Source organism: Euleptes europaea, chromosome 3 (assembly GCF_029931775.1).
Source record: "Euleptes europaea isolate rEulEur1 chromosome 3, rEulEur1.hap1, whole genome shotgun sequence".
Classification (NCBI taxonomy): domain Eukaryota; kingdom Metazoa; phylum Chordata; class Lepidosauria; order Squamata; family Sphaerodactylidae; genus Euleptes; species Euleptes europaea.
In genome coordinates, this window is record NC_079314.1 from 124,797,791 (window position 1) to 124,822,581 (window position 24,791).

General features: G+C 50.6%; 1 protein-coding gene across 1 annotated transcript in view; it reads left to right on the forward strand.

Annotated features, from left to right (window-relative positions):
• PPP6R2 (protein phosphatase 6 regulatory subunit 2) overlaps window positions 1-24,791 on the forward strand; it is a 74,526-nt gene that overhangs the window by 34,999 nt on the left and 14,736 nt on the right. Inside the window, exons 12-17 of the mRNA XM_056845854.1 lie at window positions 1,990-2,105; window positions 5,257-5,342; window positions 5,682-5,762; window positions 8,289-8,386; window positions 9,826-9,883; window positions 23,449-23,573. Of these exons, the coding sequence (XP_056701832.1) occupies window positions 1,990-2,105; window positions 5,257-5,342; window positions 5,682-5,762; window positions 8,289-8,386; window positions 9,826-9,883; window positions 23,449-23,573 (564 nt within the window). The remainder of the gene's footprint in view (window positions 1-1,989; window positions 2,106-5,256; window positions 5,343-5,681; window positions 5,763-8,288; window positions 8,387-9,825; window positions 9,884-23,448; window positions 23,574-24,791) is intronic.

Here is a 24,791-nt window from a genome sequence, read left to right on the forward strand (position 1 = left end):
CTTAAGGGAGACTCAAACCGGCTTACAATCACCTTCCCTCCCCCTCCCCAAAACAGATACCCTGTGAGGTAGGTGGGGCTGAGAGAGCTGTGACTAGCCCACGGTCACTCAGCTGGCTTCGTGCGTAGGAGTGGGGAAACAAATCCAGTTTGTCGGATTAGCCTCCACCGCTAATGTGGAGGAGTGGGAATCAAATCCGGTTCTCCAGATCAGAGTCCACCGCTCCAAACCACTTGTGCAGCCCCTGCAGAGAACGGAGTTTTCCTGATCTGCACACATTTCCTCTTTGTACTTTTATTAAACTATTTGGGAATGTACCAGAGGAATGTACAAGTAACCCAAGATGGAACAAAACACTACAGATGGTCTCAGTGGTACGGTGAGATGGGGAGGCCAGTTATGATGGGAGCGTCGCTGCTTTCAGCCATAGGCCTGGCGGAACATGTTTGTCTTACAGGCCCTGTGGAATAGTGCTAAGTCCCACAGGACCTGGGCCTTGTTAACGTGTCAAGCAATATTTTCACAGCAGGATCCAGTACCCCTCCCCCCATGACTGTGAACCTGCCCCTTCTGTGGGAGTACAACCCCATCCAGAGCAGGCCACGGACCTACTCACGGTTCAGCTTTTTCTCCAACTGACCAAGTGTTCTCTGATCTTGTCTGGATTAAGTTTCCACTGGATTACCCACATCCAGCTCTTTTCGCCTCCAATTTGGGGTCTCCGCTACCTTGCTGGATTCATGTGAGAAGGAAAGAGTCGTGTATCATCTATGTGCTGACAATGCTACTCCCGATCATTGGATGATTTCTCCCATTGGTTTCATGTAGAGCGTTAAATGGGCGAGGAGCAGGAATCCTGTGGCACCCCATGCGGCAGAGAGCCAGTGCCATCTTTGGGCACCTTCCTTCCAGGGAAGGAAGGCATCCCTTGTGCAATTAAATTATACCCCCCCCACACACACACACACTGGAGCCCCCCCCCCCCATGCCAGGTGTCAATCCTAAAAGGATGCTGGGGTTGGATGGTCCCAAATGCCACTGAAAGATCTGAAGCGCGACGAGTGATGGCGTCTCCCTGGGGACTGCTCAGCACTGGCCCCCTCACAGCACAACCAAGCCCTCCCCCCCAGCCTGGTCAAAACCAGACAGGAAAGGGTCCAGCTCTTGTGGTCCATTCAGAAAACGATGGAGCTGTATTGTCTCCCCCGTCTCCAGCTCCGTGCCCCGGACAGGGGAAATTCAGTGCCTGTCAGTGTTTAAAGACAGATACGTTTCCAGAGCAATTTCTAGTTTTACCAGTAAATTGATAGATTGGTATTCAGAGGAAAGTAACTCTTTTGTGTGTGTGTGGGGGGGGGGCGGTTAGCCCTAGGCGTGGTCAGGGTCATCTTCTGGCTGGGGGATCTGCTCCAGCAGCGCATTTGGGGTTGGTGTCCCCCAGTGGTGTTGCCATCCCTTGGTATGAAAACAAAATCAAGTGAGGTGTTTTGTGAAGTGCGTGGAGCCGCCATGGTGTAGTGGCTGGAGTGTCACATCAGGACAGGGGAGACCCAGAGTCTGTCATGAAGATCACAGAGTGTCTTCGGGCTTCTCAGGCTAGTCCTACCTCACAGGGTTGATGTGGAAATAAAGTGGTTGAGAAGAGAGCCGTGGATGCCCACCTGGGATCCGTGGAAGGACAGAATGGAAATGTGTCACGTCCAGTACTTGGTATCCTTCTGCATTCACAAACAAAAAAAGAGGAGGGGAGAACATTCCAACCCAGAACAGCCTAGGTACTAAAAAAAAAAAGGGGGGGGAGGAACCTGTGTATAGAGCTGTCACTGTCAGTTACCACCCAAAAGCTAAAATTGTAGTCCAGTTCGAGTCACCCTATTTGGTATGTGATGTGGAAGAGCTTCCATCTGCTGTTTTGCACCTGCTCTTCGTCATCTACTGAGTTGCTTTCCGCGGGTGTTCAGAGTGGGCCTGACCACTTCTTTCTTTCAGGGCCAGCGGTGGGATGAGGAGAGGCAACATGGGCCATCTGACCCGAATTGCCAACGCTGTCGTGCAGAATATGGAGAAGGGCCCCATGCAGGCCCAGATCAGTGAGTTTGTTAGAGGTAAGCGCTGCGGAGGGCTGCCCAGTGGCACAGTGTGAAGTTGGGTGGAAGAGGGGAGATGTGACACAAAGGGGAGTGAAATGTGCCGCCTGAGAGTTCTGCTTGGGCACCAGCCCCTTCCCTCTGTTGGTTTGCAGCGCTGGAGGGAGGAGCCTTCGGTTACCTACTTTGCACCATCATCCGATGAGATTCTTACTGTTGCTTGCAGAAGGATTTCAAGGAGCAGGGCAGAGAAATGTAGTTTGGAGAGCGACTCCAAGTAGTTAGTAGCGGGATGTGGGGGGTCTCCTGGCAGAAGGCCAGGTGGTCCAACTCCCTCCTCAAAAGGCAAAACCTCCGTGGCTGGAACTTCACTACTTGGCCTTTTGATCAGTCTTGATGCCATTCTTGTTATCTCTTCCAGATGGGGTGTCTTTGCATGGGTGTACATATTTAAGAGGTGCGCAGCTGGGTTAGATCATTGGTCCGTGGAGGTTCCCTTTCGTCATCATGGCTACCGGATGTTGATTCACCTCTCCTATGTCATACTCCTTTTATCACCATCTGTGCTTGTGTGGCCATCGTGACCCATATCAACTTGCAGGGAATTTTATGATGTAATTACTTGTTGAATACTGAAGGGTTTCCATTCTCCCCAGCAAGATCCCTATTTTTCAGTGGGAGGTCCTTTCCTGTGCACATGTTTGATTTTAAGAACCATCCTGTTTCAGGGTTCATAAGCTGGGGGAGCCATCTGTCCCTCTCCACTTGGAAACGAAACAGAGCAAAAAAACCACACCCTGAAATATGAGGTTGTTATGGTGGCCCTTATTTTCCAGACTTTCAGTTGTTCCAAATATTGTCAACCTTAAATTTCTCCTTGATAAGTAAGGCAATAAGGATTGTCTACAGACCAGTAATTTCTAGCTTTATGGGTTCAGGCAGAGCCCTCTCCTGTAGACTGTAATCTTCTCTGTTTCATAAATTTCTCCAAGAGGAATCTGAGATCATGTTTTGTGGTTGGGGTTTCCAGCTAAAATTATTTGCGGGGGCTTTTGTTTTCTGTTGTTTTCGCACCTCTCGTAAAGTCACTAGAACAGAAGAAGAGCCCTGCTTCTTCGCAGCTTGTTTCCCTGCTGCCTTCTCTGCCACGGAGGAGGCTTTAGAATGAGCTCTAGCCCGTGGCCTTAGTTGGATTTGCTGCAAATCTTTGTACACCGCCTTTTGAGCCGCCTCCCCTGTCTTTTCCTTGTCTGTAGCCCCTCGGTCAGCCTGAGAGAGAGGAGGCCCCCTAGGTGCTATCTGTGTCAAGTGCCCGGGCCGTTTCCTCATTCAAGAGGTCAACCTGGGCATCAATAGGAGTGTTGACCATATCAACAGGGAAATCCTCTAATGCTGTTGGATCCCTCAGGCTACAGGGGTGGACCATTTTAATCCCCTCGACCCTGTGGAGTCTTGCTACCCCTGTAAGTCTAAACCCCATGACCACGGGACCGTCTCCAGTCCTTCAGATAACCTTCTTCCTGCCCAGAGCAAAACACCAGATCAAGAGTGAGACCTGCACAGTGTGTGAGGCGGGTTGTTACCTGAGGCAGGCCCATGATTGTCATGGAGACCGTGAAATCCTGAGCCCCTCCCAACAAGGTAGCTTCAGCATGGATTTTGAAGTCTCCCAAAACAACCAAAGAGTCTTCAGTGCCCCCTCTGAGACCCCCTCCACCAGCTCAGGTGAAGAGGGGGTTGGGCAGCAGGGTGGGCGGGTACAGCAACAGGATCCTGATCCGGTCTCTCGTTCCCAATACTTGGTAGACTCTCTCAAGACCAACAGAGTCCCGGATAGGGCATTGAGCCCAGGAGGTGGGGGGAGATAGGATCCTGCTTGCTCTCAGGGACACCCCCTCCCCGCCTGCTGGGCCTGTGTCGATGCATCACTGGGTCCTCTGGAGAGTGCGATTGGTCTCAGTGATACGTTCACAACGTTTCTATGCCTGCTCTTCAGAGAACCTGATACCTTTCCTCACTGGAGACATGCATTCTATTTGGCCTTCAATCAGTGTGTTTTTACATAATTTCTAAGCATCCTGGAGGGATTTGAGTCCTTAGCTTATGAGGAAAAACTGACGGGGCTGGGTCCTTTCCATTCAGAAGTCTATGGTGGGCGCGTACATCTGTTTGTTGTAAAAGTTTTCACTAGGTGGTTTCTTTTGGGAGCGTCTCCTCCCACATGAACTGGCCTGAGGTTTGCCGGTGAGGCCCTTCTCCACATTCCACCCTGTGGGCAGGGGTGCCGGATGGGCATTCGCTAGGAGCACATGGCCTTCTTGGAGGTTGGTGCAGCACCAGGGAGCCTACTCTGGTCTTGGCTCTTCATCCTGGTAGCCGGTTGAAGGCCCCCTTGTTCTGCTGAGCTTTTGGCACCTGAGCCTCATCTGTCAGCCTGGTGCTACTCTTGTAATGATGCTTTTGACAGACCTTTTGGGATTTTTTATTTTTGATCGTTTTAAGGTTTCTTCTGTTCTAAAGTGCTTTGGAATCTTCGTCTCACAACATATAATTACTAAGTTTGCAAATAACTGAAAAAGGAAAATGAGCAGTATGACGAAAGAACAGCCGAGTAGCTGATGCCTCTTGGCCTCCAGAGCTGCAGGCAGCTGACTGGACTCTGGCCTCCTGTGAGGGACATGTGGGGCGAGTTGTGAGGGGTGTGAGAGGCTCTGTTTTCCTCAGTATATAAGAGGGGGGTCCGTATTAATGCCCTCTACCTGTACAGATGAGCAGGTGCCTGTCTTTTTTGCCCTGTGTCCGTCCAGGCAGGCAGGGTCTGGTGGAGCCTACTAGACTGCGCACATTTGGGGGGAGCCCGGGGCCTTGGGGAGAGACCTAAGCCTGCAGACCAGATTTTTTTTCCAGTTCCAGCTTTGTACTGGACAAGAAACTGGATTCGGTTCCTTGCAGAAGGCTTAAAGCAATGAAACCTACCAATTTTCTTTTGCTTTCCTTTTCTTCTGAATCGATTTTGCCTTTTGTGTAGAAGGGCCACATTTGCAGAGGGCGTGGGAGTGGACTTCTAGGCATGCAAAAATTCTGGTCCCTTCTAGCTCGGGTGAAAGTTTCTTTTCGGAGGGTCCATCCTGCGCCTCTGGAGCCTGGCTGGGACTTGTTTGTCTTGCAGGGCTTCCTGAGGATTGCAGAGGGCGGTGGGAGAGCTTTGTGGAGGAGACGTTGACAGAGGCCAATCGGCGAAACACGGTGGACTTGGTGAGTGTGGGCAGGGTGGTGATGTCTTGTGGGAGAGCAGCTGCCGGAATTTGGCTGTATTTGGAACTCTTATCGGTGGGGGCTTTTTAAAGGAGAGGCTCACTGTTTGGTGTGTGGTTCTGCATTGAAGCACAGAGTGTGGGGCTCCCTGTCCAGTCCAGGGAGCTGGGTTTTGGTTGCCCGCCTTGAAAAAGAGCTGAGCTTCTCCCCATGGCCCCAACCTGTTCCTGTTGAGGCTGCTGAAGTTTGTGTGTGGTGGTGGTGGGGGGAGGCAGTGATGAACCCGGGGCTGCTGGCTGCTCCCTTGATGGCTGCCACTCATGTCCGTTCTCTTTCCAGGTGAGCACCCACCACCTGCACTCTTCCAGCGAGGAGGAGGATCTGGAGGCAGCCTTCCCCAACGAACTCTCTCTCCAGCAGGTAACCTTCCCCGTCGGTCGGTGATGGTGGTGTTGCAAAGCTTCTCGCATTTTGAACTCTTTTTGGGTAACTGGGGCGAGGTGGAGCCTGCTCAGAGCTCAAAATGGAGCTGGGATGGAGGCAGTCTGCAGGAGGCAGGGAATGTCTTCTAGCTCGCTTGCACGGGGCACATTCCTGTGGATACTCTCTGAGAAGTTCGGTCGGAGGGGCCTTCTGGCGAGAGCCAGCCCTGGCCTCGATGGATCAACGGCAGAAGGAAGCTGGCTGTGTTGAGGGTGGGGGGGTGGTATGTGGGGAGGGCACACGAGGCAGCTCCCTTTCTGAAGCAAAGCAGGTCTGGGTTTGCTCTGCCTGGATGAGAGAGCTCTTGGACAAATGGGGAAGGGGGCTGTGGCTTAGGAGGAAAGCACCTGCTTTGCGTGCAGAAGGTCCCAGGGGCAATCCACGGCACTTCCAGGTAGAAAGGTTAGGCAGTAGGTGATGGAGAAGACCTTCTTCCACCTGAGAACCTGCAGAGGTGGCCGCTGCCAGTCAGAGATGAGATTCACCTTGAGAGACCAGAGGGTTGACTCAGCATAAGGCAGCTGCATTTCACGTGTACACCTTGAGTTCCATAATGAAGGAGAGGGAGATTGTCACGTAATGACAACTAAGTGTTTAGAATTAAGCCAATCCTTTGTTTTGCATGCAGTTACTCAAGAGGAGATAAAAAATAAGACCAAGGCCGACAGTGCAAAATAGGCAAAAATTCCTTCTGTGTTTCTCCCAAGAAGCTTCTTCAGGGGAATCTGTAATATATAATATTAAAGGAGCCCCATGGCGCAGAGTGGTCAGCTGCAGTACTGCAGTCCAAGCTCTGCTCACGACCTGAGTTCGATCCCGACAGGAGTCAGTTTCAGGTAGCCGGCTCAAGGTTGACTCAGCCTTCCATCCTTCCGAGGTCGGTAAAATGAGTACCCAGCTTGCTTGGGGGTAAAGGGAAGAGGACTGGGGAAGGCACTGGCAAACCACCCCGCAAACAAAGTCTGCCTAGTAAACGTCGTCGGGATGTGACGTCACCCCATGGGTCAGGGATGACCCGGTGCTTGCCCAGGGAACCTTTACCTTACCTTCACCTAATTACTGAGTTTATAAAAATAGTTATTTAAAAATTATACAAGCAAATAAACATTATATTAAAAGTCAGAATAGAGGTTGTGCCATACACAAAACTGCTAGAGCTTATTCCTCCTTGAGATTGCACAGAGGAGAAAGGAAAAAGAGAGAAGATAAAACTGCAAATCACCCGACAGGTTTTGGCTCAGATTTAAAGAATCTTATTTTTGCCTAAATGAATGTAACCAACCTGTTACGTCTTGCAGTGGATTTACAAAAGAGCAAGCTGCTAAAGGAAGGACCCTTCTGTATACCATTGTCTAGTTGACATTTTTTCCTTCCTCCTCCGTGCAATCTCAAGGACAAATAAGCTCTAGCAGTTTTGTATAAGGTACAACCTCTATTTTGACTTTTAATACAGTGTTTTATTTGCTTGTATAACTTTAACTAAATAGCTATTTTTATAATCTCTGTAATGTAATTACATATTATATATTACAGATTCCCCTGAAGAAGCCTCTTGGGAGTCTCACATAGGGAATTTTAATCTTGAGTAATAAAATATATATTTTACCTATTTTGCACCATTGGCCTTGGCCTTGTGGCCGGTGCAGCCCTCTTATTTCTCCTTGCATGCGTTTACTCACCTTGCATCCTTTGGCTTTGGAGGTCAGAATGGCCAGGAGTCAGGCAGCGGGCTGGAACCCCCGTCTTCAAATCCTCCTGGAACGCTTGTTTGGAGTGCTGTTCTGCCAGTGCACGCAGCCCCCCCCCCCGGATGATGCCAGCCATGGCCCTTGTCTTTATTTAAAAAAAACAACAGCCCACGATCTAGGTGACGCCTGTGGTGAGGACCAACCAAATGACACATCAGAATGTGTGAGCCTTTTTACGCTCATCAGAACTCCTCCTCAGGTTGGATGTTACCAATTTATTTTTAACAAGGGAATTTTGTTTTGTAACGTCCAGCCTGACAGATAGTTCTGATGAACATAAAAGGCCCACACCCTGTTGTTGTCATTTGGTTGTTCCTAAGAAAAGGTGTTAGGTGGATTGTGCTCACTCTCTTTTTTGTTAAATTGGATTTTACTTTGGGACCCATAGCTGTTCTACATTTTTATTTTAGCTAGCTTTGGCAACCAGATTAGAAATGTGCTTGTAGAAACCCTCCCCTCCCGCTGAGGTCTTTGGAATGCCAGTTGCTGGCACCAGTTCTGCTTTTCTAAGAACCCCATAATAAACATGTGATATATGTGTCACACAGCACTCCATTGTTTGTGTGTGTGTGGGGAGTGTGTGTGTGTGTTTTGCCGTTGCCAGCAGGGTGGCTGCTGCTCTGACCACAGGCTTGTCACAGAGCCATTCAGCAAGAGAGCTAGAATGGGTGAGGCGGCACCTGGCGCAGGGGTGACGGCATGGTTGTTTCCTCAGGCATTCTCTGAGTACCAGATCCAGCAGATGACGGCCAACTTTGTGGATCAGTTCGGCTTCAATGATGAAGAGTTTGCTGACCAGGATGACAACATCAAGTGAGCCGTGCCTCCATCAGAGGTTCTCCTAAATGCCGATCTGCCCCCAGGCCCAGGAGAGACGGAGGGTGGAAGGAGGGCTTGGAACGTTGTTTGGCCTGGCTGGGCTTCCTCCTCGCAGGCAGAAGGAAGTTCCTGGACAAACACAGTGGTCCTGGCTGCTGCTGGTGGGGGGTGGCCTGCCGTTTTTGCCCATACGTGATCTCTGTGGGGAACGGGCAATTTTGTGATGCCAGCAGTTGGATGTGACCATGGGGAGTTGAAGTATTCCCCTTGTTCTGTAATGTAAGGAGATAAGAACAGACCAGGGAGGGTCCATCTAGTTCAGCATCCCATCTCACAGTGGCCAGCCAGTTCCTCTGGAGGGCCAACAAACAGGGCCCAAGAGGCCTTCCCCTGAGGTTGCCTCCTCACGCTGGGATTCAGAGGTTTAACTGTCTCTAAACATGGAGGTTCCCTTGTCACCCTGGCTAGTCACCACTGATGGACCTCTCCTCCTCCATGAATCTGTCTAATGCCCTTTAAACCTGCCTCTGCCTGTGGCCATCACTACTTCCTCTATCAGCAAATTCCACATCTCAATCACTCCTTGAGTAAAGAAGTAATTCCTTTTGTCTGTCCTGAATCCGCTGCCCACTAGTTCTAGTATTTTGAGGGATGGAGAAAAAGCTTCCCCCGGTCCACTCTCTCCTCCCCGTGCATAATTTTAGAAACTGCCCTTAGTTATCTTTTCTGTACTGAAAAGTCCCAGATTCTTCAGCCTTTCCTCATAGGGAAAGTTGCCCCACCGCTTGATCATCCTGGTTGCCCTCTTGTGCACTTTTTCCAGCTTCACAGTGTCTTTTTTTTAGATATGGTGACCAGAACTGCGCAGTTTTCCAAATACATCTGTACGGGGGGCGTTATAATATTGGCTGCTGAATGTTCATTTCCTTACGTAATAATCCCCAACATACCGTTTGCCCTTTTCACTGCTGAGGCACACTGGGTTGGCACTTTTTTTGAGCTCTCCACTGCTACCCCAGGGTCTCTTTCCCTCTCGGTTGCAGCAGGTTCAGCCCCCATTAGCCTGTACTTGAATCGGGGAGTGCTTTGTTTCAGTGTGCGTCACCTTAATCTTACCTACGTTGAACTCTGTCTGCCCCATTGCCCTCCACTCGCCCAGTTTGTGGAGATCCTCCTGGAGCTCTTCACTTGGGGGCCCTGGGTGGGAGCCTCCTCTGGCTTGTGAGGATAAGTTAAACGGAGAGTGACTTGCATGAGGATTTGAACGCGACTCTCCTCAGCTCTGATCCAGCTGCCTGGCTGCTGCAGAGGTGTGTGTGTGTGTCTGTTGACTGTGGTGCTGGCATGGGCAGAGGGGTTCCTGCCCCATTTTTCAGGCCCGCCTTTCCAGCTCTGCCGTGGCCCCTGACAGGTGTCCCTTCCCTCTTTTCTAGCGCACCTTTTGACCGGATTGCAGAGATCAGTTTCAACATCGATGCTGATGACGACAGCGTGAGTATCTGTCCTGGGTGGGTCCAGAGAAGCGGTCGGTTGGGTTGTAGGGGTGACCACTTGCTGAGGAGGGGTGAGTGCCTCTCTGTCAGTGACGGCAGGGGGTGGCATTGGTGTCATGAGCTGGATGGGAAGCGCCACCGAATTGCAGGCACGTGCTCTCTGTCTTCCGCTGTAGTTCTCCCCCTCCTTTTTTTTTTTTGCTGGGCAGGGAGTCCCAGCAGGTCAGCTGATTTCCTGCCCAGGATTGCTTGGTTGGCTGCTTGGCTGGAGGACCTTGCTAGGAGGTTTTCCGAAGCCCCAGTTGGAAGTAGAGTTGTTCGGAACCCAGAGGAGGCTAGGGAGGAAAGCGGCCCGGTGTCAGGAGCGGGAGCGGTGCTGGCAGCCCTTACTCAGGGTCCGTGAGGTCCAGGTTTCCTCCAGAGCAGGGCTGGGAAACTGGCTGCCTGAGTGCTGGTCCTGGCCTCCCGCGTAGCCCCCCCCCCCCCACAACCCCTCTGATGTTTTTCTCCTGCATGAGGTGAGGCAGAGTGCAAGAGAGTCTTGGCTGCTCACTCGGACAAGCCCAGTGGCGTTCAGGGCAGGGCCTCCATTGATCTTCTTCTGCCACCCCTTGGTCAGTTCCTAATATGGGTCCTGCTGCAGAGAAAGTTGAGTGTTCCTGCTGATCATCCCAGTCTGTGGCTCCCCCCGGTAAGCACAAAGGCCCCCGTCTGGCGGAGAAGTCCACAAAACAGTTTCACCCCACCCTTTCCACAACTGCTTGAGGCAGCACAGGTCTGCTGCTCTTCTTGCCCCTGCCTTCCCCTCTTCCGAGGGGGTCGCCAGGAGGGACGAGCACAGGCGTGCCTCCCCAGGGCCTGACCCATCCCCAGCTGCAGCAGCAGGGCCTGCAGGAGCCAGGGCCTCTTGGAGGAGAGCAGCAAGCCCTGGCTCAGCCGCCGGGCACAAGCCTTGCTTGGCCAAGCCAGTGGCCTCTCACAGTCCGGGTCATAGAATCGTAGAGTTGGAAGGGACCACCAGGGTCAGTGAAGTGGGGTGGGAGGTTGTGATCTGGTCTCTGAAGGCACTTTCCGCATGGCCTGGAACTCAAGAATGGAGGCAGGCGGTGCAATCCCTGGCATGACGGGGCGCCCCTCTGTTAAAGGAGACGGCACCGAGCACGCTGGAAGGCCAAGTGGGATGCCCCGATGTTTCAGGTAGAGATGGCTGCAATATGATTACATTTGCAGATGATACTAAATTGGGAGGGGTAGCAAATACAATGGAAGACAGCCAGGATACAGGATGATCTTGACAGGCTGGAGAATTGGGCTAAAACCAATAAAATGCATTTCAACAAAGATAAATGTGAAGTTCTGCATTTTGGTAGGAAAAATTAAATGCATAATTATAGGATGGGGGAGACTTGTCTGAGCAGTAGTGTGTGTGAAAAGGATCTTGGGGTCTTAGTAGACTGAACACTGAACATGAGTCAGCAGTGTGATGCGGTAGCTAAAAAAGCAAATGCGGTCTTGGGCTGCATCAACAGAAGTCTAGTGTCCAGATCACGTGAAGTGATGGTATCACTTTACTCTGCTCTGGTTAGACCTCACCTAGAGTACTGTGTTCAGTTTTGAGCACCACAATTTAAGAAAGATGTAGACAAGCTAGAACATGTCCAGAGGAGGGCAACAAAGATGGTGAGGGGTCTGGAAACCAAATCCTATGAGGAAAGGGTGAAGGAGCTGGGTATGTTTAGCCTGAAGAGAAGACTGAGAGGGGATACGATAACCATGTTCAAGTACTTGAAGGGCTGTCTGTGGGGAGAATTCTGCAAATTCTCTCCCTTGAGCTCTTTATTTTTTTTGGACTCCTCTGCCTGCTACTTACCAAGCAAAGCCAGAGAGTGTAATAGGAAACCACAAACCATGTTCTTAGGACAGTCTCAGACCACACATTCATAGCAGTAAAGCATATAGGTTTATTGAACTTACAAAAAGAATATGAAGAAAGGAAAAAGCAATATTTAACTGAATATATACGTTTGCACTTAACAAACGTATAAATACTGACAGACAAACAGATACAGAGGCCCCTGGGTCACTTCCAGAGAGAGAGACAGAGATGGCAACCATTCAAAGGGTCTGTGGTCTCTCAGTGGAAGGACAAGGACTGGGCATCTGGATCAGCCTTATATGGGCTGAATCGTGAGGAGAGGGTCTCAAATGACCCCTCCCTGTCACATTCTTTAGAAAATGAGTTTCCACAAATCATGACTAAAATTGTTTAGAAATATCTTGTTCCATAATAATTCTTCCAGTGTCCGGGTCTGCTATCTGATTGTTTTGGAACATTGAGGATCTCCCCCTACGTGAGCAGACAATTTGCCGCCTGCTTGAACGGCCTTGATTTGGAGCACGTAATGTGCTTTGGGTGACTAGCTCCTGTGCCCTTTAGGGTCAAGAGCCTAATTAGAGCTGAAAAGTCAGGTCAGCTAAAAGTCAGGTCTTCATATTGCTTCTAAGTTATAGATTAATAAGCTACAGATTAATTGGTTTTTCTTAACCCAAACTCATTTAATATAATAAAATATAATATTTAATATAAACTAATGTTCAATACCAAAAATTCTCACGACACTGTCATATAGAGGAGGGTGCCGAGTTGTTTTCTGTTGCCCCAGAAGGTCGGACCAGAACCAACGGGTTAAAATTAAATCAGAAGAATTTCTATCTAGACATTAGGAAGAACTTTCTTACAGTTAGAGCGGTTCCTCAGTGGAACAGGCTTCCTCAGGAGGTGGTGAGCTCTCCTTCCCTGGAGGTTTTTAAGCAGAGGCTAGATGGCCATCTGTCAGCAATGCTGATTCTATGAACTTGGGCAGTTCATGGGAGGGGGGCATCTTGACCATCTTCTGGGCACTGGGTGTGTGTGGAGGGGAGGTAGTTGTGAGTTTCCTGCATTGTGCAGGGGGTTGGACTAGATGACCCTGGTGGTCCCTTCCAACTCTTATGATTCTATGAGAACAGCCGTCCTGTAAGCAGGGGGGGCAATGCAGGGGGCGGCCACCTTTTCTGTTTTTGAGCAACGAGTACCCTTTTTGTGACTTCTTCATGGTCTCCATGCATCCCACTGATGGGTTTTGTGCTTTTGCAGAGCATGGCGTTGATCCGTACAGGACATGATCTTAGGGACCCTGAGCGGGTGGAAAGGTGGCATAAAAATGTTTTAAATAAATGAATAACTTCTAGAGCTACAAAAAGGGCATGAAAATCCTGTACTCCCTGGTGTGGAGTTGCACCGTGCATGCTCAGGGGCGGCGAGGGGTTGTGCCTCGCCTGCTCAGCTCCTTTTTGTCCTCCACATGGTAGACATCTCTGGGGGCTTCTTTGCAGAGCTACTTGTTTTGTTGTCGGGAGTTCAGGATTCTGGGATCCCCCCCCCCCGGGGTCGTTTTCCTGGATCTTTCACCCCTTTTGTCCATAACAAAAACTGCCTTGTACACCACTGTGGGCGAGAGTCGCCATCCCCAGACAGCCACGGCTGCCCTGTCTCCTGTGTCTTGGCGAGGCTCATAACATGGAAGCCCAGAATTCACTTGGCAGGGCAGGCGTAACAGACAACCGTTTCTCTGCCTCCTCCCTTGGGAGCAAGCCCTTTCAGTGGCTGAGTTGACACCCAGCACCACTTTTGATCCTGTTCCCATTTTTCACCATTGCAAGCTGCTGCCAGACTGACTTGAGTACCAACGACCACGTCAGTGTCTGTGCCCTGGACTTCGCAACCACACCCAAGCCAGTCCAGGCTTCCTTCTCATCCTACTTACAAAAGAGGAAGAGCAAGTCTACACACAGCTCAGCGATGACACCGTTCTGGAAACAATACAGAACCAGCTCCACCTCCCTCAAGAGTTTTTTGTCCAGTTGTCAATTTCTATCCAAAGATCATTTGGAGGACTTTCTGGCGGAAGCTCAGGGGCGGGGGGGGGGGGGGCTCTTCACGTCCAGTCTAGATCAACCCATCTGCCGGCTGCTTTGGTTGGTCAGGATACCCCCTTAACTTTGGCGCTGACTATCGAGACCATTGGCTGTAGACTCTCAAGACCACAACTCCTGATGCTACTCTGGCCAGCCTTGCTAGGTTGGCTACTCCACTCAGCCTGGTGGCCGCTTGTATTCCCCTGTCAGTGAACACAGACACGGGGCGGTGGGAGGGGGTGTTCCTCGAGACATTGCTGCTCCCCACCCTGCTATTCTCCCTCCTGTCGGTCTCGTGATCATCGCTGTCCATCCTGAGATTGTCCACCTCACTGGTATCCATACAGCCTATCCCCAGATTGTGACTGTCCACACCAGCAGCCCTGCTGTTGATCCGGCTGCAGGGGTGGTTGTTATCCTGTACCTTATACGGGTGATCACTTCACCAAACCTACCCTGGAGGCGACAGTATGAAGGGCACTTGCTCCTGTGGCTTCATCTTCCCCGTTACCTCCACATCTCCCTGATGTCAACTCAACGAAACCTACATGGGTTTCTACGGTACCCCACCTTATTCTATGCAAAAGGTGCCCTTGGAGTCACTGACGGAAGCGGCCCCGGTGGCAGTGGTTTTGACAGAAGTGGCCCCGGTGGCAGTGGTTTTGAGCAACCCTGTTTCAGCAGAAACATCAACCCAGCTCCTTGCCCAGAGAAAGGTTCCGGCTCCACCCAGGCAGGAAGGATCTGCAGAGCCCAAGCGTCACCAGTGACCAGCTCCTCCTCACTCTCCTGTGGAGTGTCAGGACATTCAACTTGCTGGCTTGGATGATGACCTGAATCCCACCTCGGCCTCTTCTAGAGATGACCTTTCTGACCACCTCTGTATATCCCCTTCAGTGGACAACTGGGGATGTGGAACAATTACTGAAGTTGGTGGCTGCACTGGAAATTTGGGTGGAAAAGTCAGCTTCTGTCAAACCTCATCCAGTTCTGGTTGTTATGGATTTGGATGCCTGTGCACCAGTGGCTCTTCCACCTGTTCAAAGGCTCAATGACATTGTCAGAGACTTGGGACAAACCCCTCCCCTCCCCCATAACCGAGGAATGTACCGCCTCTTTACAACCCATCAACTAACACTGGATTTGCGCCCGGTAGCACCATAGAGGCCAACAGGATTTTAAGGGCAGGAACCTTTGAGAGTCAAAAGCTCTTTTCATCAGATCTCTTGAGTCCTTATGTCCCGTTTAGGAGGCGGGAAGGCTCTTGCAGAGAAGGAACTCAGGATGCAAGGGTACACTGTGCACATTGTAATCGGCTTGCTTAGAGCAGAGAGGAAATGCCTGGGTGGCAGAAAATTAGCATCTGTAGTGTGATAAGAATTCCCCTTGGGGGTCCGTTCTGAATTTATGAATTAACTCAAGTCCAGCAACCTCTCATTGCAATCTCCCCTTGAAGTTTCTCTCTCTGAGGGCCGCCACTCTTCTATCACCAGTGGAATGAACTGGAAGATTCAAATGCTCTCCCACTGGTTTTGGGTGTTGTGGTTTTTAAAGATAAGATTTATGTCCATTTATTCTTTTGTGAAGGGACTGACATACTTGCCTGATGTAGAGAGTGGAAGGGCACTGCTGACATTTGATGGGATGAATAACATTGGAAGATGAATGAACCTGAGTCGGTGTGGCTGGTGCTGTGAGGTCTGGTAATTGTGTTGTGGACATGGGGACAGTTGGCGTCTTGGTTTGTTGCAGGCCCTGGTGCCAGAGTCCGTGTCAGGAAGGGCGCTATTGTGAATAAGAGCTTGTTTGAGGTTAGGAGGGTATCTGTGGGCAAGAAAAGGTTTGCCTCCCAATGTGTGTGAGAGAGGAGTATCATTGTCCCTTTGCTTTTAGAGATGAAGAAGAAAAAGAGTTGGTTTTTATATCCTGCTTTTCTCTACCTTTAAAGAGTCTCAGAGCGGGGATTCTTCCCTACGCCTTCCCCTCCAGTTGCACTTGTCCCCAGAAGGCAACCATGCTTCACAAGGCTTCTCTCAATGGCTCAGGGGAAATTATATCCATCTTCCAAATCCCCCTACATCCAGGTGTCCTTAACTTGATGGCTTGGAGAATCCACCCATGAAACTTATTTCAAGCAGCTTAACAGAAGAAAACCCTCTACTAGGAAGTCATAATCATTGCAGGTGGCATCCCTTTCCCATCCTTGTCACAAATCAAGGGATGAACCCTGTCACTTGGCCATTTCCTGCATCCTGGAGTACCTCCTTCCGCTAGACTTCTCAGGCCTGGCACACTTGTCAGGGCAGGTCCATCTAGTCGGCTGCTTGAAGGTAAAGCCACCTTCTCATTCTGGTTGGAGGTCATCTTGAAACTCGCGGGTATTACCATCACGTGCCCAGGGTAGGCAGGACCAAAAAATCTTTATTCTACTTCCTGCCGCCTGGGCGGGAACCCCAGTTTCCGTCCTGCCTTGATCAGGGTAGCAGCTTCATTCTTGAACTCCGACTCGTTTTCAAAGACTTTTCCTTTGTGTGTATTCCATTCGTTTTAACCTTTGTCTAGTTTTCAGTGAGTCTGTTTTCCTTCCCTCACCCCCTTTACCGTTCGTCGGCTTTAGCTGCAAACGTCCCTTCCCCCCACTACTTTCGATTTCCCCCTCCTCCCGCTCCCCACTTCGCCCCGTTGGGCAAGATGGCGGGCGCCAAGAGAGACTCTGACTCAGATCTCCTGTCTGAGGAGGTCCATGACTCAGCCCTCGTCGCTTCGACAGGGCGATGTCACAGAGAGCATTCTAACAGCCGCGGTGGCGACTCCGTGAAAGGCGCGGAAGGGCCGACCACCCCCAAAGAGGCGCGCTCTGTTGAGCCGCCTCAAAATGGCACGAATCACAGCGAGAGGAGAGAGACTGGAGTGACGGCCACTCCAGCTAGGAGCGCCTTAGAAGAAAGCTCTCAACTCATTCCGAAGTCTCCACCAGAGGGTGGATACGCAGGGTGTTTGGATACGCAGGCTGAAATGATGATGGCCCTCAAGGAATCCCTTTCCCCTCTCATGCAGGGCATGGGTTCAGATCCTGCTCTAATCACCTCACAACGCTTCCATCAGGGACAGGGAGACCAATCTAACCCGCAGTGGCGCACTAAAGCGGCACTCAAGGCCCCTTCCCCCACTCTCAATCCCTTCAAGCCCTGGAGGATACCCTCTTCAGTGGCCCCACATTTAGAAGGCAGAGAAAAAGGGGAATTTATTCCGATGAGGACACTCTCATTCTCCTTAAAGAACAACATCCCCATCTATTTTCAGCGGAGGATTTTCAGGGACTCTTAAGCAAGACTCTGGTAGCCCTAGACCTCAATGAGGATTCAAACCCTGTAGCCGACTCCATTCCTAAACCCAGGAAAAAGGGAGCCAAGGAGTTCTTCCCAAGTACCAAACCTCGCATCTGGGAGATCCCATTCCCAGAATTTTTTGAAACCCAGGTACAAACTGAATTTGACAAACCCTTGGCCAATAGACAGTGCCCTACCAATACAAGAGACTGTACACCATGGTTCCACAGGTCATGTCTCTTTCAACTTCCCTTGATTGACGCCCCGGTAGCGGCAGTTCACTCACCTGATTTACCATCTGAAGATGGAATGGGGTCAGTTAGAGACCCACTAGATAAGAAAGCGGAGATTCTTTCCAAAAAGGTTCATGAGGCCTCCGCCCTGGCAATACAAGCCTCGGCAGCAGCCTCCATTATGACCAGAGCCTCCATCGTGTGGCTCAGGTAAATTATTCAGCTCTGTGCAGGAGAAAATCGTTAGATTGCGGAAGACCTTAAGAGACTTCTGAAGGCATCCGCATTCATGGCAGACGCATCTCTTGATGCCATGTCCCTCACAGCTCAAGCCACTTCTTCCAACATTGCTATCGGAGGAGCACTGTGGGTTCGTCCCTGGCAAATGAACTCAAAAACCGAAACACTGACCATGTCATACCCCTACACTGGGGAAGACTCTTCGGGGAAAGACTAGATAAAATCCTTGTGGAGAACAAGGATAAGAAAAAGGTTCTTCCAATATCCTACAACAAGGAGGGAAGACATTCCTCTGCCTACTCCAGTCTCAGAACTTTCCACTCTCTGGCCCCCTTCAGGCCAGAACAATGCAGGGGTTCCTGGAATAATAATAATAGCTCCTTTCACAGAAGGGGAAACAAATTTTGTCATTCCCCCCCCCCCCCCAGGGACAACATCAATTCTCGGGCAACAAGGGAGACAAGTTCTCCAAAGCCCCTAAACAGTGACGCCAAGTCACAGCCGGTGTGGGGGGGAGACCCCTACGATTCCGCCACAAGTTGGAAAGGTCTTACACAGATGCATGGGTTTCTCAGGTGTTATCAACAGGTTATCTCATAGAATTCACGTCTCTCCCAAGAGACAAATTTGTGAACTCCCCAAAATCTCTCCGCAGGGACAAAGCATCAACGAACCCTGGACGCCATATCCCACCTACACCAAATTCAAGCCATAGAACCAGTCCCTCACCCCGAAATTGGCAACGGGGTATATTCCATCTTCTCTACAGTCCCCAAGAAAAATGGGGACTGGAGGGCTATCTTGGACCTGAATCATCTAAACAAAGGGTCAGATACAGGAAATTACATATGGAGACCCTCCGTTCTACTATGGAAGCCCTACAGGTGGGCCAGGTCCTAACCTCCTTGGACCTGAAGAAGGCATACCTTCACGTCTCTATTCCCCCTCCCACAGGAGGTTCTCAGATTTTGCTATGCCAAGAGACACTACCAATTCAGGGCACTTCCCTTCTGTCTGGCTTCTGCTCCCCACTTCTTCACCAAAATACTGGTGATGCTGGTGGCGTTACTCCGACAGGAGTGAATTACAATATTCCCATATCTAGACAACCATGGGTCTCTTGTCAATCTAGAAAAGAACCAACTGAAGTCAACACAGAATTAGAACACCTGGGGGTCATCATAGACACTCACAGGAACCTGATATGTCTTCCACAGGACAAGATCATCAAAATCCATTCCATGACTCAGTCAGTAATCAGCTTCAGCCATGGCAGGATCATGTTCCTTGCCAAATTGCTGGGGAAGACAGTAGCCTGTCTCACCTCGGTCCCGTGGGCCAGGTTCCACTCGAGACCGCTCCAGGGAATCCTACAACCCTATCAGGATTTGATCACACACAGCGGGGACAAGTCCTTCCCCCTACCCTGGAATTGTGCCAATCCCTCCTGTGGTGGTACCAAAACAACAATCTCAACAGAGGGGTACATTTCGTCATAGGGGTCCAGATACAGGTATACACAGACACCAGTCTAGAGGGTTGGGGAGCTACCTGCCAGGGCCAAATGGCTCAGGGCCAGTGGTCTCTAAGAGAAAAGAGATTACACATAAGCATACTACAACTAAGAGCCACTCAACTAGCTCTACAGCACTTTAGGAGCCTCCTATGTCGCAGACACATTCTGATCCGCACGGACAATGTGTCCGCGAAAGCGTACCTTAACAAACAGGAGGGGTCAAAGTCTCCCAGGCTCCATCAGGAAGCTGAGATCATTCTCTCCTGGGCAGAAATGTATCTTCTGTCCCTTTCAACGGAACATGTCAAGGGAGTTATCAATCTCCAGGCCGACTGGCTGAGCCGTCAGGTTCTGGACGAAGGGGAATGGTCTCTCAACTGGATAGTTTTCAATCAGATCGCGGAGAGATTCGGCCAGCCCAAGGTGTACCTGTTTGCCTTGGCGAGCATTCACCTTCTCCCGTGATTCTTTACGTGTTATTTCCACCAGGAGGCAGAGAACATGGATGCCCTCCTGTCCCCATGGCCGAAGGAACTACTGTTCGCCTTTCCGCCCATTCCCATTCTACCAAGGGTAATAAGAAAGATCAGGAAGAAGGGTGCAAACGTCATTCTCATTGCTCCTCGATGGCCGAGAAGACCCACGTTTCCCAGCCTGAAGGAGTTATCCGTCCAGATGCCTTGGGAACTCCCAAACATCCCAGACCTGCTTCATCAGGGTCCCCTATTTCACCTAGAACCCCAGTGGCTTCACTTAACTGCCTGGAAAATGAAAGGAAGTCCCTCTTAGAGGAGGGATACAGCAAGGTGGTGGTTGCTAACATGATAGAAGCGAGGAGACTTTCCACTAGAAGGATTTTTAACACGTCCTGGAGAGTCTTTGTTCTGTGGTGTAGGCGCAAGCTCATCGATCCACTGTTACCAGGGATTCCCAAGATCCTAGAGTTCTTCCATTATGGAGTTGAACAGGGTCTCAAGGCTTCCACATTGCGCAGACAGGGGGCAGCCATATCCACCGTTCTTACGGTCTCCGAAGGTTTTCCCTCCTTCCAGGCATCCCCACATTCTGACATTTCTAAAGGGAGTGGTTCAAATGAGGCCTCCAGTAGTCCATTGCTTCCCCACGTGGTGCCTCAGTGTGGTTCTCACAGCATTGATGCACACTCCCTTTGATCCCATTAAGGGTATTCCCTAAGGATGCTGAGGATGAAAACCACCTTCCTCATAGCAGTGTCTTCAGCCCGGCGTATCTCCGAGCTTAGGGCACTCTCAGCGCGTGAAGGACTCTATCTTTCACAGTGACAAGGTGGTCCTCAGACTGGACCCCACCTTCATGCCAAAGGTGAATTCCATCTTTCACCGTTCACAGAGGATTCTTTTGCCGTCATTCTGCCCCCAATCTGGTTCATCCCAGGAAAAAAGAGTGGCATCATTTAGATGTGAGACGACTACTCAAGGTTTACCTTAGTCGTACAGAACCTAACAGACATTCAGATGCCTTATTTATCTCATTAACCAATCCATCTAAAACGCAGAAAATGTCTAACGCCGCCATCAGTTGCGCGGTGAGACAGTACATTACTGAGGCATATAAGGCCAGTAAGATGCCTCCTCCTGCCGGCATCACCGCACATTTGGTACACAGTGCAGCCGCCTAGGCGACCTTTGATAGGCATGCCTCCTCAGACGAAATACGTAGGGCGGCCACTTGGTCTACGGCATCTACATTCATAAAACATTACAAGATTGATGCCAGGGCCTCTGCTGACGCAGCCTTCGGTAGAAGGGTCCTGCAGCACATCTTGGATACACCATAGTCCCACCCGGTCAAACAGCTCTTGGATATCCTGCGAGTTTCAAGATGACCTCCAACCAGAATGAGAACGGAGCCTTGTTTACTCACCGTGAAGGCTCCTTCTGTTCTGGATTGGAGGTCATCTTGCCCGCCCAAAATCATAAGGGTATCAAGTTATCCAAGACTTAGCTCCTATTGTTCATTGCAGTACCTAAGGGGTGTTGTTGCCTAATGTTAGAGGCATAATAAAGAGTGCTCTTTATGTTCACCATCTTACCCGAATCAAGTATATTCTACTTACCTGTTTTTCCCCCGGTATGTTAGTGTTTATAGGAGTTCATGTTCTTTGTTTATAAGGTACACTGTTGTTGCCTGGTTGGCCTTTTGTACTTACCTGTCTCCTTAGCTTGGCGAGTCTGTAAACTGGAGTTCCCGCCCAGGTGGCAGGAAGTAGAATAAAGATTTTTTGGTCCTGCCTACCCTGGGCACGTGATGGTAATAACCGCGAGTTTCAAGATGACCTCCAATCCAGAACAGAAGGAGCCTTCACGGTGAGTAAACAAGGCTCCGTTCTCACAATCTCTTGTCAAACGGTTTCTTAGGGGATTACGTTCAACCCTGATTCATCCACCTGCTCCACAGTGGAATCTCTTGACTGGTGAGGCCTCGCAGCTACATAAGAAGCCATTTGAACTGATGTCTACTTGTGACTTCAGGTTCTGATCCTTTAAAATGGCCCCCTTGGTCGCCCTCTGCTCCACGAGGCCAGCATCCGAACTGGCAGCGCTCGTGGCTGATCCCGTTTTCCTCAGTTTTCACTGTGACGTGGTCACGTTATGCCCTGACACCTCCTTTCTTCCAAAGAGGTTTTGCACTTTCATCTGGACCACAATATCATCCTGCTGACATTTTCCTCTATTCCTGCCAGCAATGCAGAGAGGAACCTGCTGCACTCGCTTGCTGTGAGGAGGGCACAGGCTTTCAACACGGACCGCACCTCCTTTGGATCGCGTTTGAAACTTTTCATGTCCCAAAATATTGTCAAAGGCTTTCACGGTCAGAGTTCATTGGTTCTTGTGGGTTATCCGGGCTGTGTAACCGTGGTCTTGGTATTTTCTTTCCTGACGTTTCGCCAGCAGCTGTGTCAGGCATCTTCAGAGGAGTAACACTGAAGGACACTGTCCTTCAGTGTTACTCCTCTGAAGATGCCTGCCACAGCTGCTGGCGAAACGTCAGGAAAGCAAATACCAAGACCACGGTTACACAGCCCAGATAACCCACAAGAACCAATTTTAATGTCCCACTCCTGCAGAAAGAAGGGGTCAGGCAGCCTCCTCACAGTGATTTAGCCGATGGATCTCCCCCATGACCACTGAGTTATGGGACCAGCTGGCACAGAAACCACCACCAGCACCCGGACCCTCGGCATACTGGGTCCGATCTGCTGCCAATTTTCCATGTTTTGCCGAGGGAGTACTTCCGGAGCTCTGTTGAGGGGCCACGTGGGCATGACCCACGACGTGGTTGAAGCATAATGCGCTCAACATAAGAGCACTCCAGAGATGCTGCTTTTGAACAAGTGGTCCTGCAGTCTGTCTTCTCATTAGTAGCTTCTACGCCTGCCTCTAGGTAAGCAAGCTTGCTAGGTGGAATGCACTGCCTCGGAGGGTGGTGGAGTCCCCATCTTTGGAGGTCTTTAAGCAGAGGCTGGATGGCCATCTGTCGGGAGTGCTTTGATTGTGGGATCCTGCATGGTGGGGGGAGGGTTGGGGTCACTGGGGATGTGGTGGGGGAGGTAGTTAATTTCCTGCATTGTGCAGGGGGTTGGAAGGGACCCTGGTGGTCCCTTCCAACTCTATGATTCTATGATTCTAAGCTACACCAGGCGGTATGATGCACAATGACCACAAAGGAGTGAAGGTTACTTACCGGTAGCTGTCGTCCTTCAAGGGGTCACCTGTGCATTCACAAGACCTGCAAAAGGCGCTCTGCTTTTAGTGGCTTCCAAAAATTGGAAGGCACTGAGCGGCAGAGGCATGGCCCCTTCCTCTTGAGCTTGTGGTCTGCTCTGGTGGGTGGTGGGTGGGGCATTTTCACACTTTTTTTGTAGTTCTAGGAGTTTCTGAGATTGTGTACTGTGCACACACAAAGTCTTATCAGTGTGAATGCACAGATCATCACTTGAAGGGCAGTTACAGGTGTGCAAACTGTCTTTTCCAGTTGTGTGGTGCAGGGAGGAAATATCTCAGGGGTCTGTGTGACTTTTTCCTGGGATAGCTCATTCAGGAAACAACGGAGAGGCCATCCTTGACCTGGGGCCTCTGGAGGGATCTGCAAGGGCCTGCTTTTGCTGTTTCCATCTGAGGGCTTGAGGAGTTAAGAGCTACTTCGGAATGACTGCTCTCTTTAGCCGCTGTGGTCAGACTTCTGGTTCTGGGTGCTTTCACTTCTCCAGAAGATCTCCTCAGTTGTAACCCTTTGTTGACCTTTGTAGCCTAATGCCTCCCTGTTTGAAGCTTGCTGCAGTGAACGAATCCAGCAGTTTGATGATGAAGAGGAAGAAGATATCTGGGAGGAGAAAGTAATCAGCTATGCAACCCAAGTCAAGTCCAGGACACGGTAAGGTGAAAGGGAAGGTGCCTCCCCCCCACCTTGTAAGGTGTAGCCTACGTTTCTGGGGCCTTCCCTGATCTGCTGCCACACAAAAATCTGTGGCCACCAGCTGTGCTGAGAACTGAAGGGGGTCTTGTGCACTCAGAGACTCTCGGCATTAAATACACCTTGCCATATTGACTGGATAGCCGCAACCTCATCAGGAGATTTGGGTTGCGGCGTCACCAATATGCTGACTATACCCAGCACTACCTTTCCTTCCCACCTAATTCCGAGGCAGTCGTTGATGTTCTAAACCAGTGCATGGAGTCAGTAATGGGCCCGATAAGGGTGACCAAGCCGGAACTCAATCCTGACAAGACAGAGGCTCTCTAGATTAGTAGCAAGACAGACCTGGGACTTGAGATCTCTCCGGTGTTGGATGGGGTGACGCTTCCCTTGAAAAGCCAAGTTGTCAGTTGGGCGGGGCTGCTTGACACAGCGGTCTGAGGTTGCAAAGGGCAATGCTTTAATTTGACAATGACAGTATTTTAATTTGATGCATTTTAATAAGCGTTTTAACTATGCTTATAGTTGTGCATGTTGGACACTGGAAGGGCAGGATATAATTTTTTAAATTAAATAAATAACCTACACTTCTGTCTGGGAAGCTGGAGGAGGGTGAGATTGATCGGACTTTGTGTGATTGAGATCTGGCTTGGAAGGAGAAGCTGAGGAGCGTCTGCCAGTTGTGTGGTCCTCCGTCCACCCGGAGATGGGCGGGGAGAGCGGCTCTCCTTCTCTGTTGAGCCTCCCTCTTTTTGCAGGGGCCTCCGACGAACGGCTGGCGTTGCTCCTTGTCTTGGGGTCCAGGGGTAGACCTGGAATTCGGTTTGCTGGCCACTTAGTTCATCATGGGCGAGGCCCTTCCTGAGCTGTCAGAGGTGGTCTTGGACATGCTGCTAGAGACCCCTGGATTGATTATTCCAGGGGGCTTCAGCATTCAATCCCTGGACGCCCTGGTTTTTCGTGGCTTGGGGGGCCACCATAAACCTCTCACAGCTTGTTATGGGCCCAGCTCGTGAAAAGGAGGAGCCCAAGCCTCAGAGGGGTGGTCCGGTTTGGGGCAGTTCAGCGAGTGCCACTGTCCAACTGCCACCTCCTCAAGGCTCAGTGAAAGGGGCACTGATGCTCCACAGGGAACAGAGTCCATGGCCACCTCGCCAGAGTCCTGCTCTGCACACG